We start from the raw sequence: 23364 nt of genomic DNA on the forward strand, positions 1-23364 counted from the left end.
TAAATCAAACTCTGCACTTTGAAAAGAATCCTACGGAACCTTTTTTTCTTTACGATTTTATTTATTTATTTGAGACAAAGAGAGAGAACACAAGCTGGGGGGGGGGCGCAGAGGAAGAGGGAGAAGCAGACTCCCCGCTGAGCAGGGAGCGGATGGATGCAGGGGCTCGATCCCAGGACCCTGAAATCATGACCTGAGCCAAAGACAGATGCTTAACTGACTGAGCCACCCAGGCGCCCCAGAATTCTAGGGAACGTCTAAGGACATTAAAGTTTAGGTGGTACTGCAGGTTTCTGGCCAGGCACGCATTAAGTATGAGCTGGGCTGGTGGGAAATAAAGACTGGATTGGGGCCTATCATCAGGTTAGGGGTTGTGAGGGCCTGGACGTGGGGAACTAGGAGTAAGGAGAATGCAACTATATCCTTTATCATCTGAATGGATAATGAAATGTGATGGATACACATGCAATGGAATATTATTCAACCATGAAAAAGAAAGAACTCCTCCCATTTGTGACAATATGGATGGACCTTGAGGACACTGTGCTGAGGGAAAGAAGTCAGAGAGAGAGACTAAATACTGTATGATCTAAAAATTACCGAACTTACAGAAACAGAGAGTAGACTGGTGGTTGGCAGGGGCAGGTGAGAGGGGACATAGGTGAAGGTGGTCAAAGGGTACAAACTTCCAGTTAGAAGATGAGTAAGTTCATGGGGCGCCTGGGTGGCACAGCGGTTAAGCGTCTGCCTTCGGCTCAGGGCGTGATCCCGGCGTTATGGGATCGAGCCCCACATCAGGCTCTTCTGCTATGAGCCTGCTTCTTCCTCTCCCACTTCCCCTGCTTGTGCTCCCTCTCTCACTGGCTGTCTCTATCTCTGTCAAATAAATAAATAAAATTAAAAAAAAAAGAAGATGAGTAAGTTCTGGGGATGTAATGTACAGCATGGTGGCTATAGTTCACAATACTGCATTGTATCCTTGACAGTTGCTAAGAGAGTAGATCTTTAAAGTTAGAAGGACTTGGGTTTGGATTCCCAGCTCTACCGCTTCTTAATTGTGTGATATTTGGGTCAAATTTAACCCCACAGAGTCTTTTTCATCACCTGTAAAATGGGGGGTGGGGGAAAGCAATATGACCTCAGCGGGCCCTTGCAAAGATTCAATCAGGTAACATATCTAGCACTTGGCAGCCCCTGGCACGAAGAAAATGACACCCATTAATAATTATATCGATAACTACAAAATGCTATCTTTTGAGAAAGATTCAAAAGCAAAAAAAGAAACTTTTAATGAGTGTCTACCAGAGCCCCAAAACTGTGTTGAGTACAGACCTGTAACAACCTGCAATGTAATGAACTTCATCCTCATCTTAAACTGGCACTTGGATATGACATTTTTAAATGTAATTAACCCCTGTTGGTCCCCAAAGGTGCCTTCATGATGAGATTTTCTGTAATTGTTACGATTATCATTGTTACTGTTGTCATCATTAGGATATTCTCAAAAGGACTTGTTTCCCTGCTGGAGTGGAACTTAACAGAGAGCGGAGGCAGGGAATTGCTGAAACCACTACTGCGTATATGCCAGTTCAATAAGGCTTACTGCTAATGATCCAGTCTCGTTTTCCATGGCTCTATCATCCTCATTAATTTTTCTGCTGATGTACTGTTTTCCAATTTCCCTCTCTCTCTCTTCCACGTGCAAACTTGGAAAGGGAAGCCCCAGTCTGGCCGCTCTCCACCAAGTGACAGCACAAGAGACAGGGGTAGCTTCAGGTTCAATCACCTGAAGCATGTCTGGGGGCGGGGAATCCGGAAAGCAGGCAAGCCGCTACGGATCTGCCCAGAGGCGCGGCCCCACCCAGGGGGGAGCAGACCGCGGGAATGAGTCGGGGTCCACTAACTCGGCGGCTCCCTGTGCCCCACCCTCGACTAGGTCGGGAAACCGAGAGGGACTTCCAACACTTCCCAAGTTTCAACTCAAGTCGTCTCTGAAGCAGCCCCAGCTTCGAACGCCTGCCTGCAACGTGGCCGCGTCTGGGACTCCCTCCTACCCCCAGGGTCACCCAAACTCCTCCGTTCCCTCCCCAGGCCGAGCCGTGTACCGGGTCCCCCAGCCCCCGGCTTCTCCTCTCCGCGTGCGGGGGGAGTCCGCCCCTTCGCCGGCTTGGGCGAACCCAGCCACAGCCCTGCACCGCGAGAAGCCTCAGACCTCCTGACACCGCCCGGCGGCAGGGCGGGGGCAGGGCCAACGGCGGAACCGCCCCCAACCGCCTCCCGGGCCCGGCGGGCGGGCGGGTTGCTGGGGCGCCTCCACCTCCTCTTCCTAAAGCGGCGAGGCGCAGACAAGCGGCATCACTCGAGCCCAGGTCCCAACCACCGCCACACGCTGTGCCCCGCGTTCGGGAGGAGGAGCGGCGGCGGAGGCGGCGGCAACAGCGGCGGGCGGGCGCCAGAAAGGTAGACTGAGTCCCAGGCAGCGGCGCTGCCAACCGCCCACCCCCAGCCTGGGGCGACGCGCCACCAGTCCCGTCACCCCACTTCTGTATGTCCTTCCAGGCCCCGGTCGAAAAGCCTGGGAGGGCCGCCGAGCTACCCCCGGAGGAGGAGCCAGTCCGAGCCCAAGGCGCCACCGCCGCAGGAGCAGTGCGAAGCAGCAGTCGCCTTCATGGCCCACTCACCGGTGGCTGTCCAAGTTCCCGGGATGCAGGTGAGGAAGCCCAGGCCGTCTCCGCCGACCACGTGACTGCCCCGGAGTCCGGAGCGTGGTCCCCCGCGACCAGTGGCGGCCCCGGGACTCCCCTGAAGGCAGGGCTGGGCGCAGGGGCCAGGTGACCCGGGAGTCGGGCTCGAAGCGTCTCCCAGCGTTTAGGCTAGCTGGTGCGCTGCGCGGGGAGGGCGGGGAGAGACCCGGCGCGCGGCGAGGTGCGGGGGGAGGGGGCGGGGGAACGTAAAAATAGGCCAGATCCAGACACCTGCGCCTGCCGAGCGTGGTCCTCGTGGGGATTGGAGGTGGGAGGTCTTAACTTGGGAGAGATGGAGGTGTCCCGGAATTTGTGGGGTAAAGCTCAAGTCGCCCCCCCCCCGCACACACACAAGTTGGGGCGGAGCAAGACAAGGGGGTGTCGGTGGCGGCGGCATTGAATTGGGCTCTTCCTGTGTGCGTAGAGCGAAGAGCGAGGTGGCTTCTTTTCCCCTTTTGGTGTTGCTTCTTAAGGGCGAAGTTCTGTCTCGCTCCCCCCACCTGGCCCAGCCCATAGTGTGGCGTGAGAAATGCAGGGTCCTGTGTCAGAGTGGCGGAGGTGATGACTCCCCAGCCCCCTCCCCCTGCCACAGGACGACTGTTGCATGTGGTTAAAGGAAGCTTTTTGTCCTGGACAAGGGACTACTGATTGGGACCCATCTTCTTACTCCAGATTTACCCAGACCCCTCCCCCCCGTTATATTTTCATTTTATTCAAGAAGAAATAAGCGATGTGTCCCTACACTTTTTAAGCGGTTACGTTTTTAAATCGGTGCATTTCCAGCTATCTACTAAATGTTATACAGGTCTACTAACTTTTTAGCATTCACTTTTTGTTTTCCTTTGCTAGTCTAAACAACCCATTTATGAACAGATCAGAGACTAGAAACACTAAAGCCTCAGTCCCTCATTATCTTCTAAAAATGTGAAAGCAGACTTTTTCAAGTTCAGAAAAAACGTTTAGAGTAGTAAATAGCTTGTTTCTAGTAAAAAAAAAAAAGCGCTGTGGATTGGGGCCTCAATTTACAATTGATGCATGGAATTCATCCTTTTTTTTTAAGCAGTTGGTCATATTTTATGCACGGTCACAAAAAAGTAATTTTAAAAGTACTTTCCCACAAAAGGACCATTTGTGTGGGACATATATCAATCCTAGGACTCCCGTGTGTACTAAGCATCAGGCCTTGTAGCTGAATATAGGGCACGTCTGTGTTGAGTCCCAGGAAGTCGGTGTGTATTTAATTTAAAAAAAGAGAGGAAGAAAAAGGGAAATGAGAAATATTAGGACTTTTTAAAAGGTTAATCCATTCAGGCTTTACAGAATGCCTCAAACTTTTTTCTCAGACCACCCCCCTCCCTCCCTCACCCACTACCCCATCCACCCCCATTCATTCAGTCTGCCTTTGATTGTAGCAAGAGATTAGTAGTTTGCAATACTAACTCCAATTTTGCTCTGTCTGTTGTGGGAGAAGTGTGAAAAACTTCTCACCGTGCTCTCCTTTTCATTATGTGGAGAGTAGAATGGTACAGATGGAAAGTTTGTCTCTGAGGGTCTCCATGCTTCTGTCTCCATTGTGTGCGCGTGCCTCGGCAGAGAGAGTGCCTCGCGTTCATCAAGTTTGTGATTCTGGGGAACTCTTGTGTGCTGAGGAGAAAATGGTTTCTGGTCCTTATGTGATTTGTCTTTATTTGATTTATATGGTTTCTGGTCTTTATTTGATTTGTCTTTATTTGATTTATATGGTTTAGGACCTGCTTGCTGTTCAGTATTTCTTGTTGCTCCCTGCTTTGTTTAATTATCGGAGTTCCCTATTTCTTGAATTTTTAAAATCTTAATTAAGGTGGTTTAGAATGTGAATCACATCTTTTAATTTACAAGTTCTGCCTTGCAGTGTATGCCTTCCCAAAGTTGTGGTTACTTTGTCCCACATAATTTGGGGAGGGCAATCAGCTCCATATTAGCAAAGAAGAGAGGGATATTTATTTGTCACTTTCACCATCTTAATGAAATGGTAAGTTCTTAACTGCTTATTTCCACTTTATTTGTAGATGTGGTTCTTAAGCATTTGATGCAACACAAAAGTTTTCCACTGTTAAAATTGTCCAGTACCCTAAAAATAAATTTGATGGCATGCAGTGTGACTCTTGAGCCTAGACTACTTTTACTATTCTTTTGTTCAAAAATATTGCAGATGAGATGCAGAAATATATCATGAGCTTGTAAAATTCTCCTAGACTTTTGTTCAAGAGTTAGGAGCAACTTTTAAACCCTTAGAGTAGTAAGAAAACTTGAGTTAACCATGTGTTCTTGAAATTAATGTATAGTATTTCCACAAATCAGGGTGAAGTGGTCGACCGGCCTATAACTTTTTAACAGTTTATTTTAGAGAATTATGAAGATTGATGGAAAAAAATGATTTTTCCAGAAATAAAAACAAAATTACTTTATCCACAGTGTTTTTCTCCCCCTGAGGAGAGACGTGAAGTAGAAGCCGAGCTACCTGTTCTATCACTTAAGACTTCCAGCATTCCTGACTTTCAAACAAAGAAATTTCTGTTGCCACTAGTTTAAAATAGAAAAGAAACTTGTAGTGACGAAAGAAAACCCAGGATTTGGTCCAGTTCAAACTCTTCCCTATGAATTAGTTATTCAAACTCATATTGTTGATGTTTCTTAATATTGTGGGAATGAACATTTTTGCCCTATTACACCAGATGTTGAGGGTATGAATTTGTTTTGTACTTAATTTGTGCTTACTTTGTTAGTGTGTATCTAAAGGAATTTTCCATACCAGGAGCTAAACTCTTGAAAAATGTTTAAAGCACAACTTTAAAAGAAATAATAAACCTATAAACCTGTTTCTTTCCACTCAAATATTTACTCTTTAATGATTTAAAACATATTTTTTCTTTGAAGTTTTCAGTTATAAGTTATACTTAAGTTTAAGATATTTTCCCTTAGAACCTGCATTAGTATTATTAAGACAAGTACTCTAAATTGGTTGTTAAATCTTTCATAAAATGTAGGTGGGAGAATAAAGTTAAATGTTGAATTGGAGTACTAAGTGGTATTATGTTATGCTTTATGTTAGGTCTCTTGTGAAAGTTTTTTTAAGTTTCTATTAAAGAATTTAAAAAGTAGCCATTATGTATCCTTAAATATGATGAAGGTGGTACAGTTTTGGGTTTTGTTTTTTTGTTTTGGGGAGTTTTTTGTTTTAAGTCATCTCCACACCCAGCGTGGAACCCAGTGCGAAGCTTGAACTCACGACCCTGAGATCAAGAACTGAGCCGAGATCAAGAGTCAGATGCTTAACTGACTGAGCCACCCAGGCACCCCTAGGTGGTACGGTTTTTAAGTGTTTGTTATTTGAGATGTGAAATGGAAATGAAGTTTAAGAATTAATGAACACTTTATTAAAGACTTTTATCTAATGAACACTTTATTAAAGACTTTCATCTAAAGAGATGGAAAACATTGCCTTGCATTGGTGAACCTCATTATTGGATTCTGGGAAGCATACAGAATTCTACTACATGATCTCTAGCCCTTAAAGGTCTTAAAATGTTGGGGAATTAAATTGAGTACATGAAATGTAAAATAATGCAAAACTCTGTAAGGCTTATTCTAGAATAGAACTTTCTGATTGGAGGAGTTGAAGACTTACAGAAGGTAAACTAACCCCTAAGGATTATTTGGGTCCATACTGGGGAGGGCATTTCCAGGCAGGGATGTACCTACCCTGAGCAAAGACACGGGGAAAGGCACACCCTCCACAAGTGCACATGCACACACAATCTTGGAGAGTGAGATGAAATCATTTGGATTATGATGAATTCCTCTGTAGTAATAGTAGTTAAGATTGGAAAACATGATTGGGTCTAGATCTTGGTGGTTCTTGAATGCTAACGAACGACTTTGGCCTTTGGACTAGCCATGAAACATTTCTGAGTAAAGGAGGCTCAATGTACAGTTACATATAGGAAGAGAAATCTCAAGATTGGATGAACCAACGACCCGGAGGATTGAGAGTCTTGAGGCAGTTGGATCTACTGAGGCTATTTCAATGGGATAATCATATCTGTACAGAGGCAGTGGACCTTGCATTGACTAATTGCTTTCCATATGCCCAGTACTGTGAAGAAAAAAAATATTGCTAGACTTAATAATTAGCTAATTACGGAAGGAAGAATCAAAGGTTTTGTGGTGTTGAATATGGGAAACTGGGAGTTATGGTACATATGAAAGAAATTGGAAAATCGAGGGAAGAGCCAGATCTGGTAGGAAGTTAATGCCTTCTGTTCTAGAATTGTGAAGTTTGAGGTTAACAGTGAGATGATGAGGTGAAAATGTGGAACAGTAGTCTATTACCTTGATTGTGGTGATGATTTCACAGGTGTATATATATGTCCAAACTCATCAAATTGTATGCATTAAACATGTATAATTTTTTTGTAGAACAATATGCCTCAATAAGGCTGTTTTAAAAAGTGTCCAGGGGCGCCTGAGTGGCTCAGTTGGTTAAGCAGCCAACTCTTTTTTTTTTTTTAAGGTTTTATTTATTTGACACAGGGAGAGAGGCAGTGAGAGAGGAAACACAAGCAGGGGGAGTGGGAGAGGCTTGCCGTTGAGCCAGGAGCCTAATGCAGGGCTCGATCCCAGAATGCTGGGATCACGACCTGAGCCAAAGGCAGACACCTAACGACTGAGCCACCCAGGCGCCCCTAAGCAGCCGACTCTTGATTTCAGCTCAGGTCATGATCTCGGGGTCCTGCAATTGAACCCCATCTGCAGCTCCATGCTCAGCGGGGAGTCTGCTTGAGATGTTCTCTCTCCCTCTCCCTCTGCTCCCCCCCTCAAAATAAATAAATAAATAAATCTTTTTTTTTAAATGTCCAAAAAATATTTGAAGATATAGATCTGGAGCTTTAGCCATTCATCAGGCATTTTTTGAGCATTTACTTGAAACTGAAGAGGAGCCACCAAGAAGGGAGAAGTTGCTAATGTGGAGGTGTGGGCCCTCAGGAGATAGGAAGTGTAAGTGAAGGACTAGCTTGTAAGAAAAGGAGGGGTGACTTCTAGATGCATGGGAGAATGAGAAAATGTGTCAGCACCAAGAAGGGGTAAACTGGGGACAGTCCTTTAACTAACTCTGATCATGAAAAAAAATTGCTGATCATGAAAAAAATTGGAGAGGGAATTCAGTTTGGTGCCACAATCTAGTATGTGGAGTTCTTACCTCCCTCACATCTTCCGAGGGTGTAATTTGAGCTTTGCAATTTGAGGTGGAAAGAGGTTTGAAAGCATTGCCATGCATTGATAAAGCCGAACCATTGTCCTTATTGGTGAGTGGTTGATACAGGATGTTGAATATGCTAATGATAATGGCAAAAGACCAGGGTGAGCAGAATCATCAGAAACAACTGTTAGCTGGGAGAGTTGGAGGTAATTGAAAGGTATGGGGTTAGAGGGCTGGGGGGTATAGGGAGAGTAAACAAGAATGGGGCATGGTAGGACGTGTGCCTTGAACACTAATGAGGGTCTGGAAATGGCACTTGAGGACAAAGGTCCATCATGTACCTCCCTTGCTTGAGTCATAGAAAATAAGAGAACATAATTTAGCTGGTACTTAGGAACCGATGAACATCATGATAGTGTGGTTTTTTATTCTGCCTTTCATTTATTCAGTGACCTTAAGCAAATCATCTCCAAAATGGGGAATAATAAAAGCTGCATTTCCTTTGCTTCAATGAGATGTTATTAGGATGAATTAACCATCATCTGTGGAGTATATTTTGAGCCCCTTTATAAAAGGTGTTATGATGTATATGGGCAGTTCATCCCTCAAAACAATGCTAGGCTAATCACGTGAAAACACTCTCATTATCTCATCTCTCTCCTGCTTGATAAACTACGTTTTTCTATTGAAATCCTGTCTTCCTCTCCTCTTCCCCACACTACCAGTACCATACCCAAAGTCCTCTACTCAGCTTTCCAGACTTTTCTGTTATCTGGCTCCAGTCTACGGATGCAAACTTTGCATTATCGCTATTTCCCAGCAAGAAATTCCTTTTGTTCTACCATGCCAGTTACAATTTGGCAATCACTGGCTGACCAGATCCTACCTGATTTTCAAGGTCTAAAAACATACTTTCTCTGCAAACTTTCCCTGAGTGGTCCAGGCTACAGAAATCTCTGTTATTTCCAAGTGCATATTATATCTCTTGTCAGGAATAGACAGTCCAGTCCTTGATTCATACGCTGCCTTAGATTTTCTCTAACATACTTGTCTTCCAAATGAGGTTGTAAATTTCTTGAAGGTGGGAACCATGTATTTTACTTTTCTTATATCACTAGGCATGAATTATATATAAAAGTGTTGGCTAATGAGTCCCATATAGACTAGACTTTTCTAACTTTTTTTTCCATTCTGTTTCTTTAAATATATTGTGTAATGCTTGAATTCTTACAGATCATGGAGGTTGATTTATGTGTGCATAACATAGACTTTTTATACTTACTAAAATGATTTTAATACATTATATGTAACATGTCTAACAATCTATACTTGTAACTAATCAGCTGTCCACACAAGGAAGCTCTCATTCTCTTTACCTTCCAGGGCCTTTGAGAGAAAAAGGGGACTCGTTGCTTTCCTTGTAACTAGGGCTGATTGCAGACAAATTTGTGTCTTTGTGAGAAATAACCTCTTGTCCCTTCCCTCTGTTCCCATCCCCACCCCCCCAAAAGCCAAACAAATAAATAAAAGAAACTGTTTTACTTCTCTGTCCCAGCTGTCACATTAGAAAGAATCTGATAAATTTGATTCATATTAAGGTGTTTTTGATTAATGGCTCAGTGAGTGACCTCTCCCACGGATGTTCACATTTTACAGGGAATAATGTCTAAAAAACAAAAAAAGGAAATCCGGTAGTGGAACTTTAGATGGCTTGATGATTGTTTTTGACTGAAATGTGTCTTCTGAATGAGTGGTGGTTTTACTAATTTTATTTGTTTTTAGGAAATGGAGTTAGGAGAATAAAATTAACAGCAACAAACTCCTTTTCATTTCTTGTCATTAAGACCCAAACAGTTTTCACCATAGGTACATGTAAAGCAATGTCTCTGGAAGAATGCCATGAGACAACTCTTTTTTAAGAGTACAAAAATCAATAAAATAGGTGCAACCAAAATTTGGACTGCCATCTTATGTTTCTCATTTTGTCATCTGCCATTTTAGACTATGGTGTTACATGGTCAGGAGGGATCACATCTTTGAATTAAGTCTTGTGAAATCAAACATTTTTTAAAAAATATTGACTAATTTGGGGCACCTGGGTGGCTCAGTCAGCTAAGTGTCTGCCTTCAGCTCAGATCATGATCTCAGGGTCCTGGGATAGAGCCCTGCGTCTGGCTCCCTACTCAGTGGGGTGTCTACTTCTCCCTCTCCCTCTGCTTTCCCCCCGCACCCCCGCTTGTGCTCTCTCTGTCTCTCTCTCAAATAAATAAATAAAATCTTTAAAAAGATTTAATATATATTAATGAATTATATATTAATATATATTAATAATAATTAATTAATATATATACACATAGAGAGAGAGAGACTAATTCCTCTCAACAGTCCTGTGAACTGGGAAGAGCTATCCAATTGGAAAATGCCTTTACATTTGGATTTTAAAACAAAACACATTGCTAGCCAAATCTACCCATCATCCTCTTTGATGTCACTCCCCCAAATCCCATCTAATTCAGGCGGTTTACTTGACATGCCCATTCAGAGAAGCCAGGAAACCTAGTGCAGCCGGTTCCCATCCTTCTCCTCTATTCCTGCCTGTCTGTCCCCACCACCTGTCACCAGTATTTACCTAATTGGAGATGGAGCTACACACCCCCTCAGCCTGTTCTGGACTTGTTCCAGCATTTCCCTGACTGCACCCTGCTGGCTTTCTTTTCTTCATTTATCATACCATCATGGATTAGAATGATGTGTGTCCTAAAATATCAGATTAGTCATTGGTATGGCATAGCTTCGGCTCTTCTAACAGAATCAGAACAGAATTTTGGTTCATACTTCCTGAGAACTAGTGTAAGCAAAATTGTAGACAGCTTTAGGTGAAAGAGTTGAAAATATCCTTTTTTTAAAAAAGATTTTATTTATTCATTTGAGAAAGAGAGAGAGAGCACAAGCGGGGGGAGAGGCAGAGGGAGAAGGAGAAGCAGACGCCCTGCTGAGCTGGGAGCCCAACGCAGGTCTCCATCCTGGGACCTGGAGATCATGACCTGAGCCAAAGGCAGATGCTCAACCATCTGAGCCACCCAGGCACCCCAAAAGATTCTTTTTTTTTTAAGTAGTTACTTTCCTCCTCTTCGGTCAAGTCACTACGAAAATGTGCTGCTAAGAAAATGGAAGACATGTTTTTGTCTTTTTCTCAAGAAAAATGTTTACAGAAAAACTTTTCAATCTTTCTTTATGATCCTAGTAACAGACTGTGTGTTCTTTGCGGTGTTTTTCTGTCCTCTCCTCCTTTCACCTGTTTAAAAAATAAGTAGGGAAAAGAAATCTGTAAAACCCTATCAATTGAAAATGTAAAGAACAGAGAAAAGTAGTGTTCAAATCAACCACCATTGGAGTTTTCAGTTTGTTCATTACAGAGCAATAGAGTGTCTAGCTGAAGAGTAACAGTTGCTTTGAATTCTAGAAACAGCTTACCAGTATCAACTTAATGAAGTTTTACTGCATTTGAAATCCACACCACACTAGATATGTTAGGGAATTTCTAAGCATACTAGTGAATTACTCTACCAGGTTTCAGTAGTGCCTGGTAACACAATCCTAGGAGTGGATTTTTGGCAGGTGGAGGAAATACTTCAAGGACATCTAGACGCATCCAGATTTTTCTTTGAAAATGCATTTTTGAGTTGCTCTGTTAGTGCCTTTTTATCCCCCTCCCCCCAGCTTTCCATTAAACCTTTGGCTTTGCAACATATCACTTTACAGTATGTTATATTAAGCTAGGACTTAACTGCTTGATGCAGTATAGTATAAATAACAGCAGTGCGTGACAGGGAAGAGGTGAACGATACAGATCATCAGGTGGGGCATAAGTTGTTTTTATAAATGCAAGAAAATTTGGGGGAGCCAAGCCAATAGAACCCGTAAAGTCATTCTTTCTTCCCAAAGCCTCTGCCTCCTCGGTATCACTGCCCACTAGACCTGGGAAAGTTTCTAGACTCCCTGGTCTCAATTTCCTGCTGCCTGCCTTCACTCTGAGCAGAAACACAAAGGAAACCAATCAGCAAAGCATGCACATATGCTACTAAGTATGGTGACAGAAAATAGAACTTTGACCTCTTGTGGTTAAGGAGACTACAGTCAGTGTGTCTGGCAGCCTCAGGGAAAGAAGCATTTTTCAAATGTATGCTTTTAAAGTGCTACCGACCCCATGGGAAGAACAGTTAGCAAGCTCATTAATTAGGGTCCTGTTTGCCTCTGTAGTTTTACTTCAAATCCTTTGTTCTAACTTAACGCTGAGCTTTCCTGTGTGCTAGTCAGTAAATGGTAACATAGTAGATAGACCTTCCCACGTTGGACACTGGCGATCCAGGTTCAGTGTTTTTCCACCCTTAGTTGTCATGAAACAACTGGGTGTGATTTAAATTCATAAACTATCAGCAACAAAGTTTAGAAGACCTCCTTTGCATAGGACATGGTACTTGAAGCCTATCTTTGAGGTACAAAAAGTATAAAAGAGTCCCTGGCCTCAAGAAGTTTTTGCTATACCTGGAGAGACTAGACACCTACAGATGTAGAAATCTAGCAATGCAGAGCAGTGGCAAGGAATCACAAATGAGATAGAAACGGACACAGGAGCATTCCGTGGCAGAGCAGACTAAGGAAGGGAACGGTCATTTATAGGATACCATTAAAGGAGAATGGGAGACGTGCAAGGGAAAAGGTATAAAGGGAGATGTACCAGATTCCCTCTATCACAGAGATTTGATGTAGGTGCTCACTGGCATGAACTCTTAGGGCCAAATTGTGAAAGGCCTTGAATGCCAGACTGAGGCAGTTACTTTTTTTTTTTTTTTAACTCAGTCTACAGCGAGGACTTTTTCAGCAAGGAAGTGAACTGATGAAAGCAGTGGTTATTTTGTTTGTTCTTTGTTCTTGGAAAGTTTCATGAAGCTTCCAACCCAACAGGATGGGTTGGAGAAGGGGAAGGCTGGATATAATAAGCAGATGTTGAAGTAGCCCAGGCTTTCGATTTAGGGCAGTGATGGTCCAACTTGAGCATGCATCAGAACCACCTGGAGGGTTTGCTAGTGTGCCAGGCCCCATCGCCAGAATTTCTGATTCCGTAGGTCTGCACTAGGGCCTGTGTATTTGCATTTCTGATGCATTCCTAGTTGCTCTGTTGATCTGGGGACCACTCTAAGCACCACTCAAGGAAGACTAACAGACCTTGGTGAGTAATTTGGTGTAGAAAGGAGAGAAACATGATGGGAGAAGCCGAATGCAACTTTGTGTTGAAAGTGCTACAACTTCCAAAATCTCACCATCACCCATCACTTCTGTTTCCCTTAATCCAGATAGGTTTGACAACTCAGTAAATGCTCTTATCTTCAAATGCAAATACGTTTACCAAGAACATGAAACCTGTTTATGCCTATAGTTGTGAAAATGCAACTTGGCCGAAGTGAAATAAAATGCCAGTATCCTAAATGCCAGCAAATGGCAATATTTCCCCCCAAATATTGATATTCTTAAAAATTTTGATGCATCGGGGCACCTGGGAGCCTGCTTCTTCCTCTCCCACTGCTTGTGTTCTCTCTCTTGCTGGCTGTCTCTCTCTCTGTCAAATAATAAATAAATAAAATCTTTAAAAAAATTTGATGCATCATATCAACTTTTATTGTTCAGAGTCCCCTTTTTTTTTTCCACCCCGCTATTACCCCCTCCCCCGAAAAACCCTGCTGGACTTAATAACTCTGGGTGGCTGTTGTGTCAAAAAATGCCCATTTGTGGTCATGGCAGTCCAAAGCCAACTTGTGTTTACATATGTAAATTCCTGGAGGGGAGAGGAAGGTACTTCTGAATCCTTAAGGAAATATCAATTCCTAAATGGCCTTTCTGGGTCCAGCTATTGCTCTCTAGATTGTTCTCTGTACCTGTCAGATTAATATATTCCCATTTGCCAACAGGTACCATGTAGAAAAGCTCAGAGCTTAGTTCAAACAAAGGATTAGGAATGAAAATAAGAGAAGCAAATAGGGCCTACTTAATGAGTTTGCCAACACCAAACAACGTGAGCAAACTTGATTGTTCACCTCATTCACCGGCCTTGGATCTAAATCACTTTTCAATTTTTAAAATGAACACAAAACCAACAGAAACAAAATTATCCTTCAGAATCAAAGATTTGCCCCCAACAAGCCTGTTCAAAAGCATGTACAGAAGTGTACCTCGGAACACATTTAAAGAAATAATTATGAGGGTAAATTCCTTGGGTCCCTAGATAACTTGCTCCCCCTTGAGGGAATTCAGTTTGTTTGGGTGTAAAAATTCTGATATTTTTACCTTATACTTCACCTCTTATGTGGTAGCTGTCTCTTTTCCAGAATACTCAGTTACTCTTGTGACCCATTTTCTTCATTATTCTGTTTGGTAGATTTACTTTTTGTTGAAGAAAATTGATAGGGGGTAAATATGCATTCACAATGTGTGTGGTGCACAAAGTATATTTTGTGTTCAAAAACACTTTTATTCTATTCAAGAAGATAAGGCTCAACGTTTGCCATGGAATTTTTAATCAGTGGTATCAATTTTAGATGTACTGTTTTTAGAAAGTAGAAAAGTGGGGCACCTAGGTGGCTCAGTGGGTGAAGCATCTGCCTTTGGCTCAGGTCACGATCTAAGGGTCCTGGGATCAAGCCCTCTGTCAGACTCCCTGCTCAGCGGAAGATCTGCTTGTCCCACTCCCTCTCCCTCGGCCCCTCCCCTGCTCTCTCATATAAATAAATAAAATCTTTTTTAAAAAATAAATAATAAATTTTAAAAAGTAAAAAAAGTATGCTGTTGAAATAAAAATGGGTAAATGACAGGATGGTCACTAAGTTCAAGAAGCAGGAAATTATTATTTGGCAATATCATTTAAGAAGGTCTGTGTATGGGGCAGCGGGCTGGCTCAGTTGGTAGAGTGCACAACTCTTGATCTGAGGGTTGTGAGTTCGAGCCCCACGTTGGGTGTAGAGATTACTTAAATATTTTTATTTTTAGAAAGAAGAAAAAGAAAAAAGAAGGTCTGTGTATAAGGGGAGTTCAGTAAAATATATGTAAAAATTACGTGCTCAGTAAACATGATATCCATGGATTTGCTAAATATTTTTTTAGACAGAAAATATACAGGATTCTTTACCATCTTTAAAAATATTTAAGGTAAATATGTATGTATATATGTGCCTGCGTCTAAATACATAACAGGGTTATCAGGATTTTTATCATGGCCGGTTCTTCTTTCTGCCTTCTTCAACTATTATTATTCCTGAAGAAATTGGGCTCACAGCAGTCTATTCCATACAGACTACAGATCATGGGAAATGACTTTTCATGAAATCCAATGCCAGTGTTAAGCTGTTTTAGTGAATTAGAATTGAATTGAACATTATAAAGGATTCTATTTATCAAGATTCTCAATTGTCTGCTTAATTTCTCCCATAGAGTAGTTTGACAAAGCATCATTGCATCAAAGGCATTGCTTGGGAGAAATATACATTGGTTCACCTGTGAGTAAAATCAGAGGCATGTGGGTAGTTACACAAATGACTTCTGGTTAACAGAAACTTGTGAGCACGGTGTGTAAGCTCTTATTTTGAAGCTCAAATTGCTATAGGTCCTTTGCACTAGACATTCGGAGGTGATAGGGAATGGAGGAGTCGGCATCGGATTGTTTCAGTGACAGACAAAATCTCATACCCAGAGAACTGCTTTTCTTTCTTTTTTTTAAACTATTTATCTCTTCATGAAAAATGTGACTGTCCCTGAAAGATCTTTTTTTCCTCTGTCACAAGCTTTCCAAAGGGCACATAAAATGAAAACGTGGGATTTGACTAGTTAAATAATGAATCAATTTCGAGGCTTTAGCATAGGTGACATCTCCATGGTCGTCTTGTTGGACTGTGATTTCTGGTAATAGCAAGTGAAAAAAACTATCACCGCTGTTGCTATGGCTCTTGTGTCTGCTGAGGTTCGGGCATCGTTTTGGAGGCTGCAGTGTAAACCCTGCTTAGGGAAGGTAGAATTTCATAATACCAGAGGATTACTGCTGCCTCATGAGCAAACCGAAAATGTAGGTGAGGGAAAAGGTGTTGGACTCTGGAAGAAGAGACAGTATTTCCAAGGAAGGGGGAAAAAAAGTAGCCTCCTGCTTTAAAGATTGAGAATTCTGTCTCTATTTTTTAGAATGGGAAATTTCTCTACTTTCTGCAGAGAAGAGAAAAAGCTAACAGAAAAGGAAATTGGGGAGGTAATTGTCATTCATTTCTTTCTTGTTGCTTGTGACTTCTGTGATAAAAGTAGCATTTACATAATTGATTTGCTGTGGCAAGGGACCCTATGTAAAGAGTCTTTTGGGTCGGGAGAAAGCTTGTGAAAGATCTGGGGGGAAGAGCTGACATCATAGTGATGGTGATTTCAGCTGCTTTTCTGTTTAAGATGTGCAGTTTTGATGGCGTGTGTACTGGGCCAGTAAATTGTTTCTAGACACTTGGAGTCATTTTGCGTGGCCTTTAATTTTTTTCCTTCTATAGGCGAAATGATTACCTTTCATTAACAAGGAAAAGCACTAGATTATCACTGGATTTTATTTGGCTAATTTGGACTGTTGTTTGGGTGGGGGCAGGGGAGCGAGGTTAAAGAGAAGGAATCTTCTTTCAAATGACTGGGTTTAATATTGTTACTTTTCCAGTAGGTGCTGGCCTTAAAAGTCTCCTTCAGGGAATGATTAAAACAGTTCTTTGGAGCATTGCAAGGCTGAGTAGCATCTCAGATTTACTTTAAAATAAGTTTGCTTAATGACTTTTTAGCACCACTTGATTTATGTCCTGGCTGAGAGAAGAGTTCTAAGTGGTATGTAGTCCAATTGGTTTTTTCTAAGAACACTTATGGGTACTAAATACTGTGTGTTTCTGTTGTTGGCTTTTAACTTTTCAGGAGTTTAAAAGGTATAACTGTCTTCATACTTGAAAAATCAACAAAGATTGTTTTCTGCTCAGGGATTACAGCCCCCATCTCATGTACCCTTGTTCACCCACATGCCAGGGTTCTTTGGGAGAGTCGATCTGTATATCTAGAAGCATTTTCATTTCTCTTGTGTGTATTTTTTGAGCACAGTGTGTCATGCAGTGATAGTGTAAGTACGATCCTGATTGAAAGACGAAGCACAGTTTTAGACAATTTTTAAAAACTCCTCTAATCAGAAAGATGATCTGTATATTATGAAAGAATATTTTTATTTAATATGGACAAGTGGTTCCAGAACTTGAGAATTTAATAATTTTTTTTTCCTGGTGGGACACTAAATCATTTCTTCCTAGCTACTAGAACGAAGAATGTAGTGTATTCTGTTCCTCTATACTATGAAATCATGCCTACATGCGTCTCCTCAAATGTAAAGTGAGGAGATTGTAGAGGGTAACTCGTAAGCTCTGAAACTGTGAATGTAGGGGATTCTGCTCAGGGCTCTGGACTAGGTTATTATTTATAAAAGGTAAAGCACGTATGACTATGTATATATGGAAGGGATCAGGTCCCTGTTCCAAACAAATTTTGAATTAGATGTAATTAATTTTCTACTGAGGCAATTAATGTGTAATTACTTCTGTACTGTGTGTAATTATAGTGAGGCTGTAATGTTTGGCTTATGCTTTGGACAAAAGTTTCTGGAAATTTTGGATTTTAACTTCTCCGTAGTAAATATTTCTGAATGCCTGTGTTTTTTCAAAATAATAATGATCACCTTCTTCCAGTAGCGTTTTTGGACCTTTGTTAATCTAATGCAGCCTTTCTCAACCACAGTTATGATCTGAACCATAAAACATAGAAAAGGATTTAAGTTAATGTTTTCTCAAACTAAGATCATTCTAGATATATTAGAGCAGAATTTATTTATTATATACAATGGATTCCTTAAAGCAGCCATCAGCACACTATAGCCAAGGGCCAAGCCCTGCCTGCAGCCTGTTTGCATGGAGCCTGCAAGCTAAAAAATATTTTTTATGTTTTTAAAAGAGTCATTGAACAAGAAGAGGAACATATGACAGGGGCCACAAAATGTACCTGGCCCACAAAGCTTAAGACATTTACTATGTGGCCCTTTACAGAATAATTTGCTGACCACTATCTTAAGGTATGGGACTACACTGAGAACTGCTGATCTAAATAAAGGAAACGTTTAATAGTATTTGCTCTGAGGTTAGGGATACAGTAAGATAATAGGAAAGTTGCTCTTTTTGAAAGTAACTGACTTATATATTGGTCCCATTACTGTGATGCTAAATAGGTAGACATTTTTGTTTTCTAGACAGAAATTTTAGTGGTTGAATTATATGGAAAGTTGTATTGGTAATGATACAATGGTAAATTATGTGTATGTGTGTGTATAAAGATACATTTTAATATTTTTCTTAGCTTCTAAAGCAAGAAAATAAAAGTGGGAGAATTTTATATAGGAACACAGTAGAAGGCACTGATTGCTTCTATCACTATTTTAAATTAAAGGGTGATGCCTATTAGAGAAGGAAAGTGAATAGAGTGCTAGTGTCAGACATAATCACATTTGTTTCCTCCTTGTACTGAACGAGTGCCTTCACCCTACAATTAATGTCTCAGGTTTGTCAGCAGTAAAGAGAATAGTACTTAATCAAAAATGCATTAAAATTATTAGATCATAGCATATGAAATAATCAGGCTCTACCAAATGCTGCTTAACTACTTGATTTAGTGGGGGAGGTGCTATCAGCCATAAGATATATATTGGTAAATCACAAAATTATCAAGGAAGAAAAAGACTAGCAGGCATTATTTGTTAATTTGCCGCTGATTTCTTTTATCTCCATATTCAGTTAATCATGAAGATCTATGAGGGTTCTTTTTTTTTCCCCCGGAAAGTGTCAGACATCATCTCTTCTTTTATCATGGCATTCTAGCCTTTGTCACTAAGTAGGCTCAGGGCTAGGTGCCGACAGGAGGGAGCTACCTGAAACACACACTTGATTTTTCCACTCGTCTGCTGAAAGCTTTCAGTGGCTCCCTCCTAGCCTGTCCAGAAATTCCTAGGAAAGATGAGTCAAGCCAGCCTGCTGGGATGGTCAGGAAAGACATCACTGGGTAGCTGAGCCGGCTTTAAGACTGGGTGGGAGGAAGGGAAAGAATTCACCAAGGCAAGAAAAAGAAAGGACAAAGGGATTTCTAAGGTTGTGTTTTTCAGAGTGTTTTCTGGGTCCTTTCGGGGTGGGCAGTGAGGATTTGTTTGGTGAGTGGTACTTTCTCTCTGGTTAGGGCTGTAAAATGATAGGGTACGAGTCAGCTCAAGTTGTAGATCACAGATCTTTTTGGGTAGCACACTGTTCAAAGCATTTTAATTACTTTGAATTGCTCATCAAGCTTGTTTTAGCTATGGCAATTCAAGAACTAATTAAGGAACTTTGTCATTTGTCTCCATCCTGAGGTTATATGTTTGTTATTGCCCCTCCCCACCCCACCCCCAGCTAGAAATCACTCCTTATAAAATTAAAAAAAAACAAATATTTTTAAGGGTTACTCCCAGTTCTAAAATAAAATGACCCCTTAACATTCCTAAAGAGACTATATAGCATATTTTTCGGAGGAAAAAATTAACATTTTGTACATGTATTAAAATTTGGTACTGGATGTTGATTATCCTTATTGGAGAATTGCAGTTTTGTTGATTGGTAAATGAACAAAGACTATAAATTTTAACTAAGAAAATATCCTAGCCACAGCTGTGTCGAGAACACATGAACAACCTTATGTTTATAATGGTGTTTGTTAAAAATTAAAAGATTGAACTCGTATTAGTAGACATCTCATAATGTCAGTAACATTTCCCCCCTTTATTTGAATGTTGAATTTGTCAAACGTTGTACTTTGGTAACATAAACAGATTTCAGCAATGTCAGCACAAATCAATGGGGGTTCAAACTGGTAAATCTGCACTTTTAGGGATAGGGATTAGGATATTCACATGTGCTGTTGACAGTGGAGTGTAGGGTAGGACGGAGATAGGTTTGAGAAATTTCAGTTCAGGAAAAGTTGGTAAACCCAAGAGGAGATTAATTTACAACAAAAGCTGGAATTATTTGGGGAAATGGAAATATGATCATATTCAGGGCCTTTTTTTCCCAAATAAAGTGGTACGCCCTATGCAACGGGAAAGGAATAACAGTAATAAAATCATCAGTGAGGATGTTGAAATCTAGCCCCTGTTTTGTTAGTGTAACAAATTTGTTCCTGTAAGCTAATTTCTCACACATGTTGGGTGCACCATGGTGCTGAGCGCAGAGCTAACTTTTATGTTCTTGTAGTAGTTGTTCTCACCTTAGGTTTTCAGGTACAACTATTACCCACAGAGATACCCCATTTTACTTGATTCCTGAGTGTATTCTTGTTTATTAATACACTGCTTCAAAACTTTTAAAAAAGTAGATAGGACATAAAAATAACAAGCATTATTTTAGCTCTGCACACACACACACACACACTCTGATGATATTTTTCACTTCGGGGAACTACAGAGTCGATTGTTGAAAATATTAGAGACCATTCTTTTAGAGTATTCTAGAATCTCCTCTCTAGTCTTTGTATTTGCCAAGATTAAAATTCTTTGCTGTTGACACCATCATGCCATCAGTATCATTTTCTTGGGATCATAGAATTAAAGCCAGCAGGACCTAAGAGGTAATTTTCCTTAGTCCTAAGATTCCATTGGGTAACTCCTTGCAAATACAATTTGATTAAATCCGTTCAAAGTATAGATTTGATTAAAGAGAAAAATGTTGGAGGGAAATTATACTGCAGCCACGTTCTCATTAAGAATGAAAAGGTAAGTCTATGTAAAATTCCACTGTTTCAATCAGTGTTAATTTTCTAAAAGAACTCATGGTGTTAATAATTTAGTGCTGTGCTTACAAGCTTCAAACCTATTGATTTTAATTGGAGTTCCCCATCTAGAAGGAAGATAGGCAGCGAGCAAATCAATTTTGTTTTAATCTGATGCATTTTAATAAGTGTGCTGAAGATTCACGGTAACATTATCTGCGATGGCTCGATATTTGCTATAGATGTCTCTGCCTTACATTCTATCCAAAGATGTTTATTTCTAAAGGTACTTGAATGGCATCCTTTTATTTTACCTCCAGGATGGATAACATAAAATGAGGCTCTCAGCGTCCATCATGTTAAAGCGCCCTGTGTGTGGGTTTGATTAAATAATGGCCTGAATAAATTAGGGTGTCTGTTTTATCATTTCTATATTAGCAGAATCTTTTCTTCCTTTCACTGTATAGCATCATCCCCCTTTCCAAATGAATATTTTATAGTTAGAGCTTGTTATCAATCCCAGGCCATATTTATGTAACATCCTGTCTAGTCAGTAATAATCCCTTTTTTTTTAACATTAATGCTTACGGTTAAACCTGATCCTTGATTGAATTGTGTATTTCTATATGTGTTTAGCCCAAGTAAATTAAAAGAAGTGTACAGCAGAATGATACACCAATTGCCACTCGTTGAGACCTTTAATCTTTGCATTAGAGTATGAAATTGTCCTAGACTCTCCAGGACACACAGTAGTCATGTGGCTCTGGTTAATAGTGATTGCAGATGTGCTTCCAATAATCATATTTGCATAGATTAGTGATATACATCCTTGTGGGTATGGCTACTACCAACTCCCCTTTGGGTTTAGCTCCATATCACGTTAAGAACTGCTATTTTGCAACCTAAAGAGCTCTCCAAGTAGAAAGAAAAAACTCTCAAAGTTTTCACTTTGGAAAGTTTCTGTTATGTGAATCACATGCGAGGATAGGGATTGACTTAGAATTTCCAACCTATTTTAACATCCTTCAGTTTATTGAATGTAATCTCCCTTGCACCAAAAGTCAGAAATCAAACTACAAATGAAAGGATAACCTCAGAGTGAAGATTGCGGGTAAGTTGTAAACACCCTGCAAACATCCCAAGGACTACATACAGTATATACAATGCATTGCACTAGGTGCTTACTGAGACAGAGCCCCATCCTTAATGAGCTTATTCATTTGAGAAAAGAACGATTATGGCAATGAAAGAGAGTGCAAAGGTAATAAAATGTTTGCTGTGCTGGAGGCTCCAGCAAAGAGCTATGGGAGGGCAGGGGATAAAGCAATTGATTCTTTCAGGTGATCAGGTTACCCTGGGGAGTTGGGAAGGTGTTTTGTTTGTTTGTTTGTTTGCTTGCTTGCTTGTTTTTAAGAGATCTGGTATTTCCAGAGATGGGGGAGAGTGAGGGTTTTGTTGACAGAGAAAATGGCATGACTCAAAGGCTCAAAAATAAGAAAGTAAAATTGTTCCCAGTGGAGCATTGCATTCAAGTTTGTATGTCCAAGCCACTACTCACTGAAGTATTGTGTTTGATATATGATAAGATATCCCTGAAGTTTTCCCTTTGGGCACTTAGTTTTGTTCGGTGTTCTAGTTCTGTATATGGGCAAGTATAATTACATTACTTTATGAATAAATTTACAATGAAAGGAGAGGAAGACGAATAGAACCTTAGGTCCTGTATGAGCTAAACTTCTGGCTCCCCTTGACTTCCTTAGAGCAGTCACTTGTATACAATGGGACATGGCCAGTGTGAGGGGCGAGAGGGCAGGCTGGACAGTAACTCACCCTGTTGCTCTTTATCCGTCCTTGGCGTCCGAGCCTGCTGCATTATAGGATCAGGGAGTTGGGACTACAGTGCAGTCTACTAGTGATTCTGAATTGCTTGCTGCAACAATGGGATAGCGTAAGCTTTCCATCTGAGCCATTTTATACCACTACAGAATTGGCCATGTGGCCAGTGCCAATTCATCCCCTACCTTAATGCTTCAAAACTAGAGTTGGCAACTGCCAGGGATACAAGGAGGGGAACAAAGCAACTTGGCTTCTAATACCTCACAAATTCACAGTGTCAAAACAGGAAGGGATTTAGAGATCATTGAGCCCACCTCTTTCCCTCATTTTACAGATGGTGAAGCCGACATCTAATCCCTGAGTTCTTGTAATTTCCGGGATAAGCAAAATGAAGGCAATTTTGCCTGACCTCTCTGCTTTCTTTACCTCTGTAATACTTATAAGAAACCAGACCTCCTTCTTCCTCTGGAATGGCTGTAAGGTCAGACAGAAATGAGCTAAATGATGCAATGGCATTTGCATCCAGCATTTATTGTGATGATAGCCTTAGACTTTTTGGTTTATTGAGAGAAGAATGTGATTGTTTGCAGGATGTCTCCTTCCCCTTTACCCATGGCTATAATTAAAGGTTTAAGGGAACTTCAAATCTAGAAAGTTAGTCAAAAA

At 40.9% G+C, this 23364-nt stretch overlaps 1 protein-coding gene and 1 long non-coding RNA gene across 2 annotated transcripts in view; one reads left to right on the forward strand and one right to left on the reverse strand.

Moving 5' to 3' along the window:
- The window catches only part of LOC103672938, a 123321-nt gene extending 119308 nt beyond the window's left edge, over positions 1-4013 (reverse strand). The window contains exon 1 of the long non-coding RNA XR_005834183.1: positions 2682-4013. This is a non-coding gene — a long non-coding RNA (uncharacterized LOC103672938). The remainder of the gene's footprint in view (positions 1-2681) is intronic.
- The window catches only part of STK26 (serine/threonine kinase 26), a 50765-nt gene continuing 29700 nt past the window's right edge, over positions 2300-23364 (forward strand). The window contains exons 1-2 of the mRNA XM_040627401.1: positions 2300-2460; positions 2560-2710. Coding sequence (XP_040483335.1) covers positions 2669-2710 — 42 coding nt within the window. The 5' untranslated portion in view covers positions 2300-2460; positions 2560-2668. The remainder of the gene's footprint in view (positions 2461-2559; positions 2711-23364) is intronic.

Source organism: Ursus maritimus (assembly GCF_017311325.1).
Source record: "Ursus maritimus isolate PB19 chromosome X unlocalized genomic scaffold, ASM1731132v1 scaffold_X1, whole genome shotgun sequence".
Classification (NCBI taxonomy): domain Eukaryota; kingdom Metazoa; phylum Chordata; class Mammalia; order Carnivora; family Ursidae; genus Ursus; species Ursus maritimus.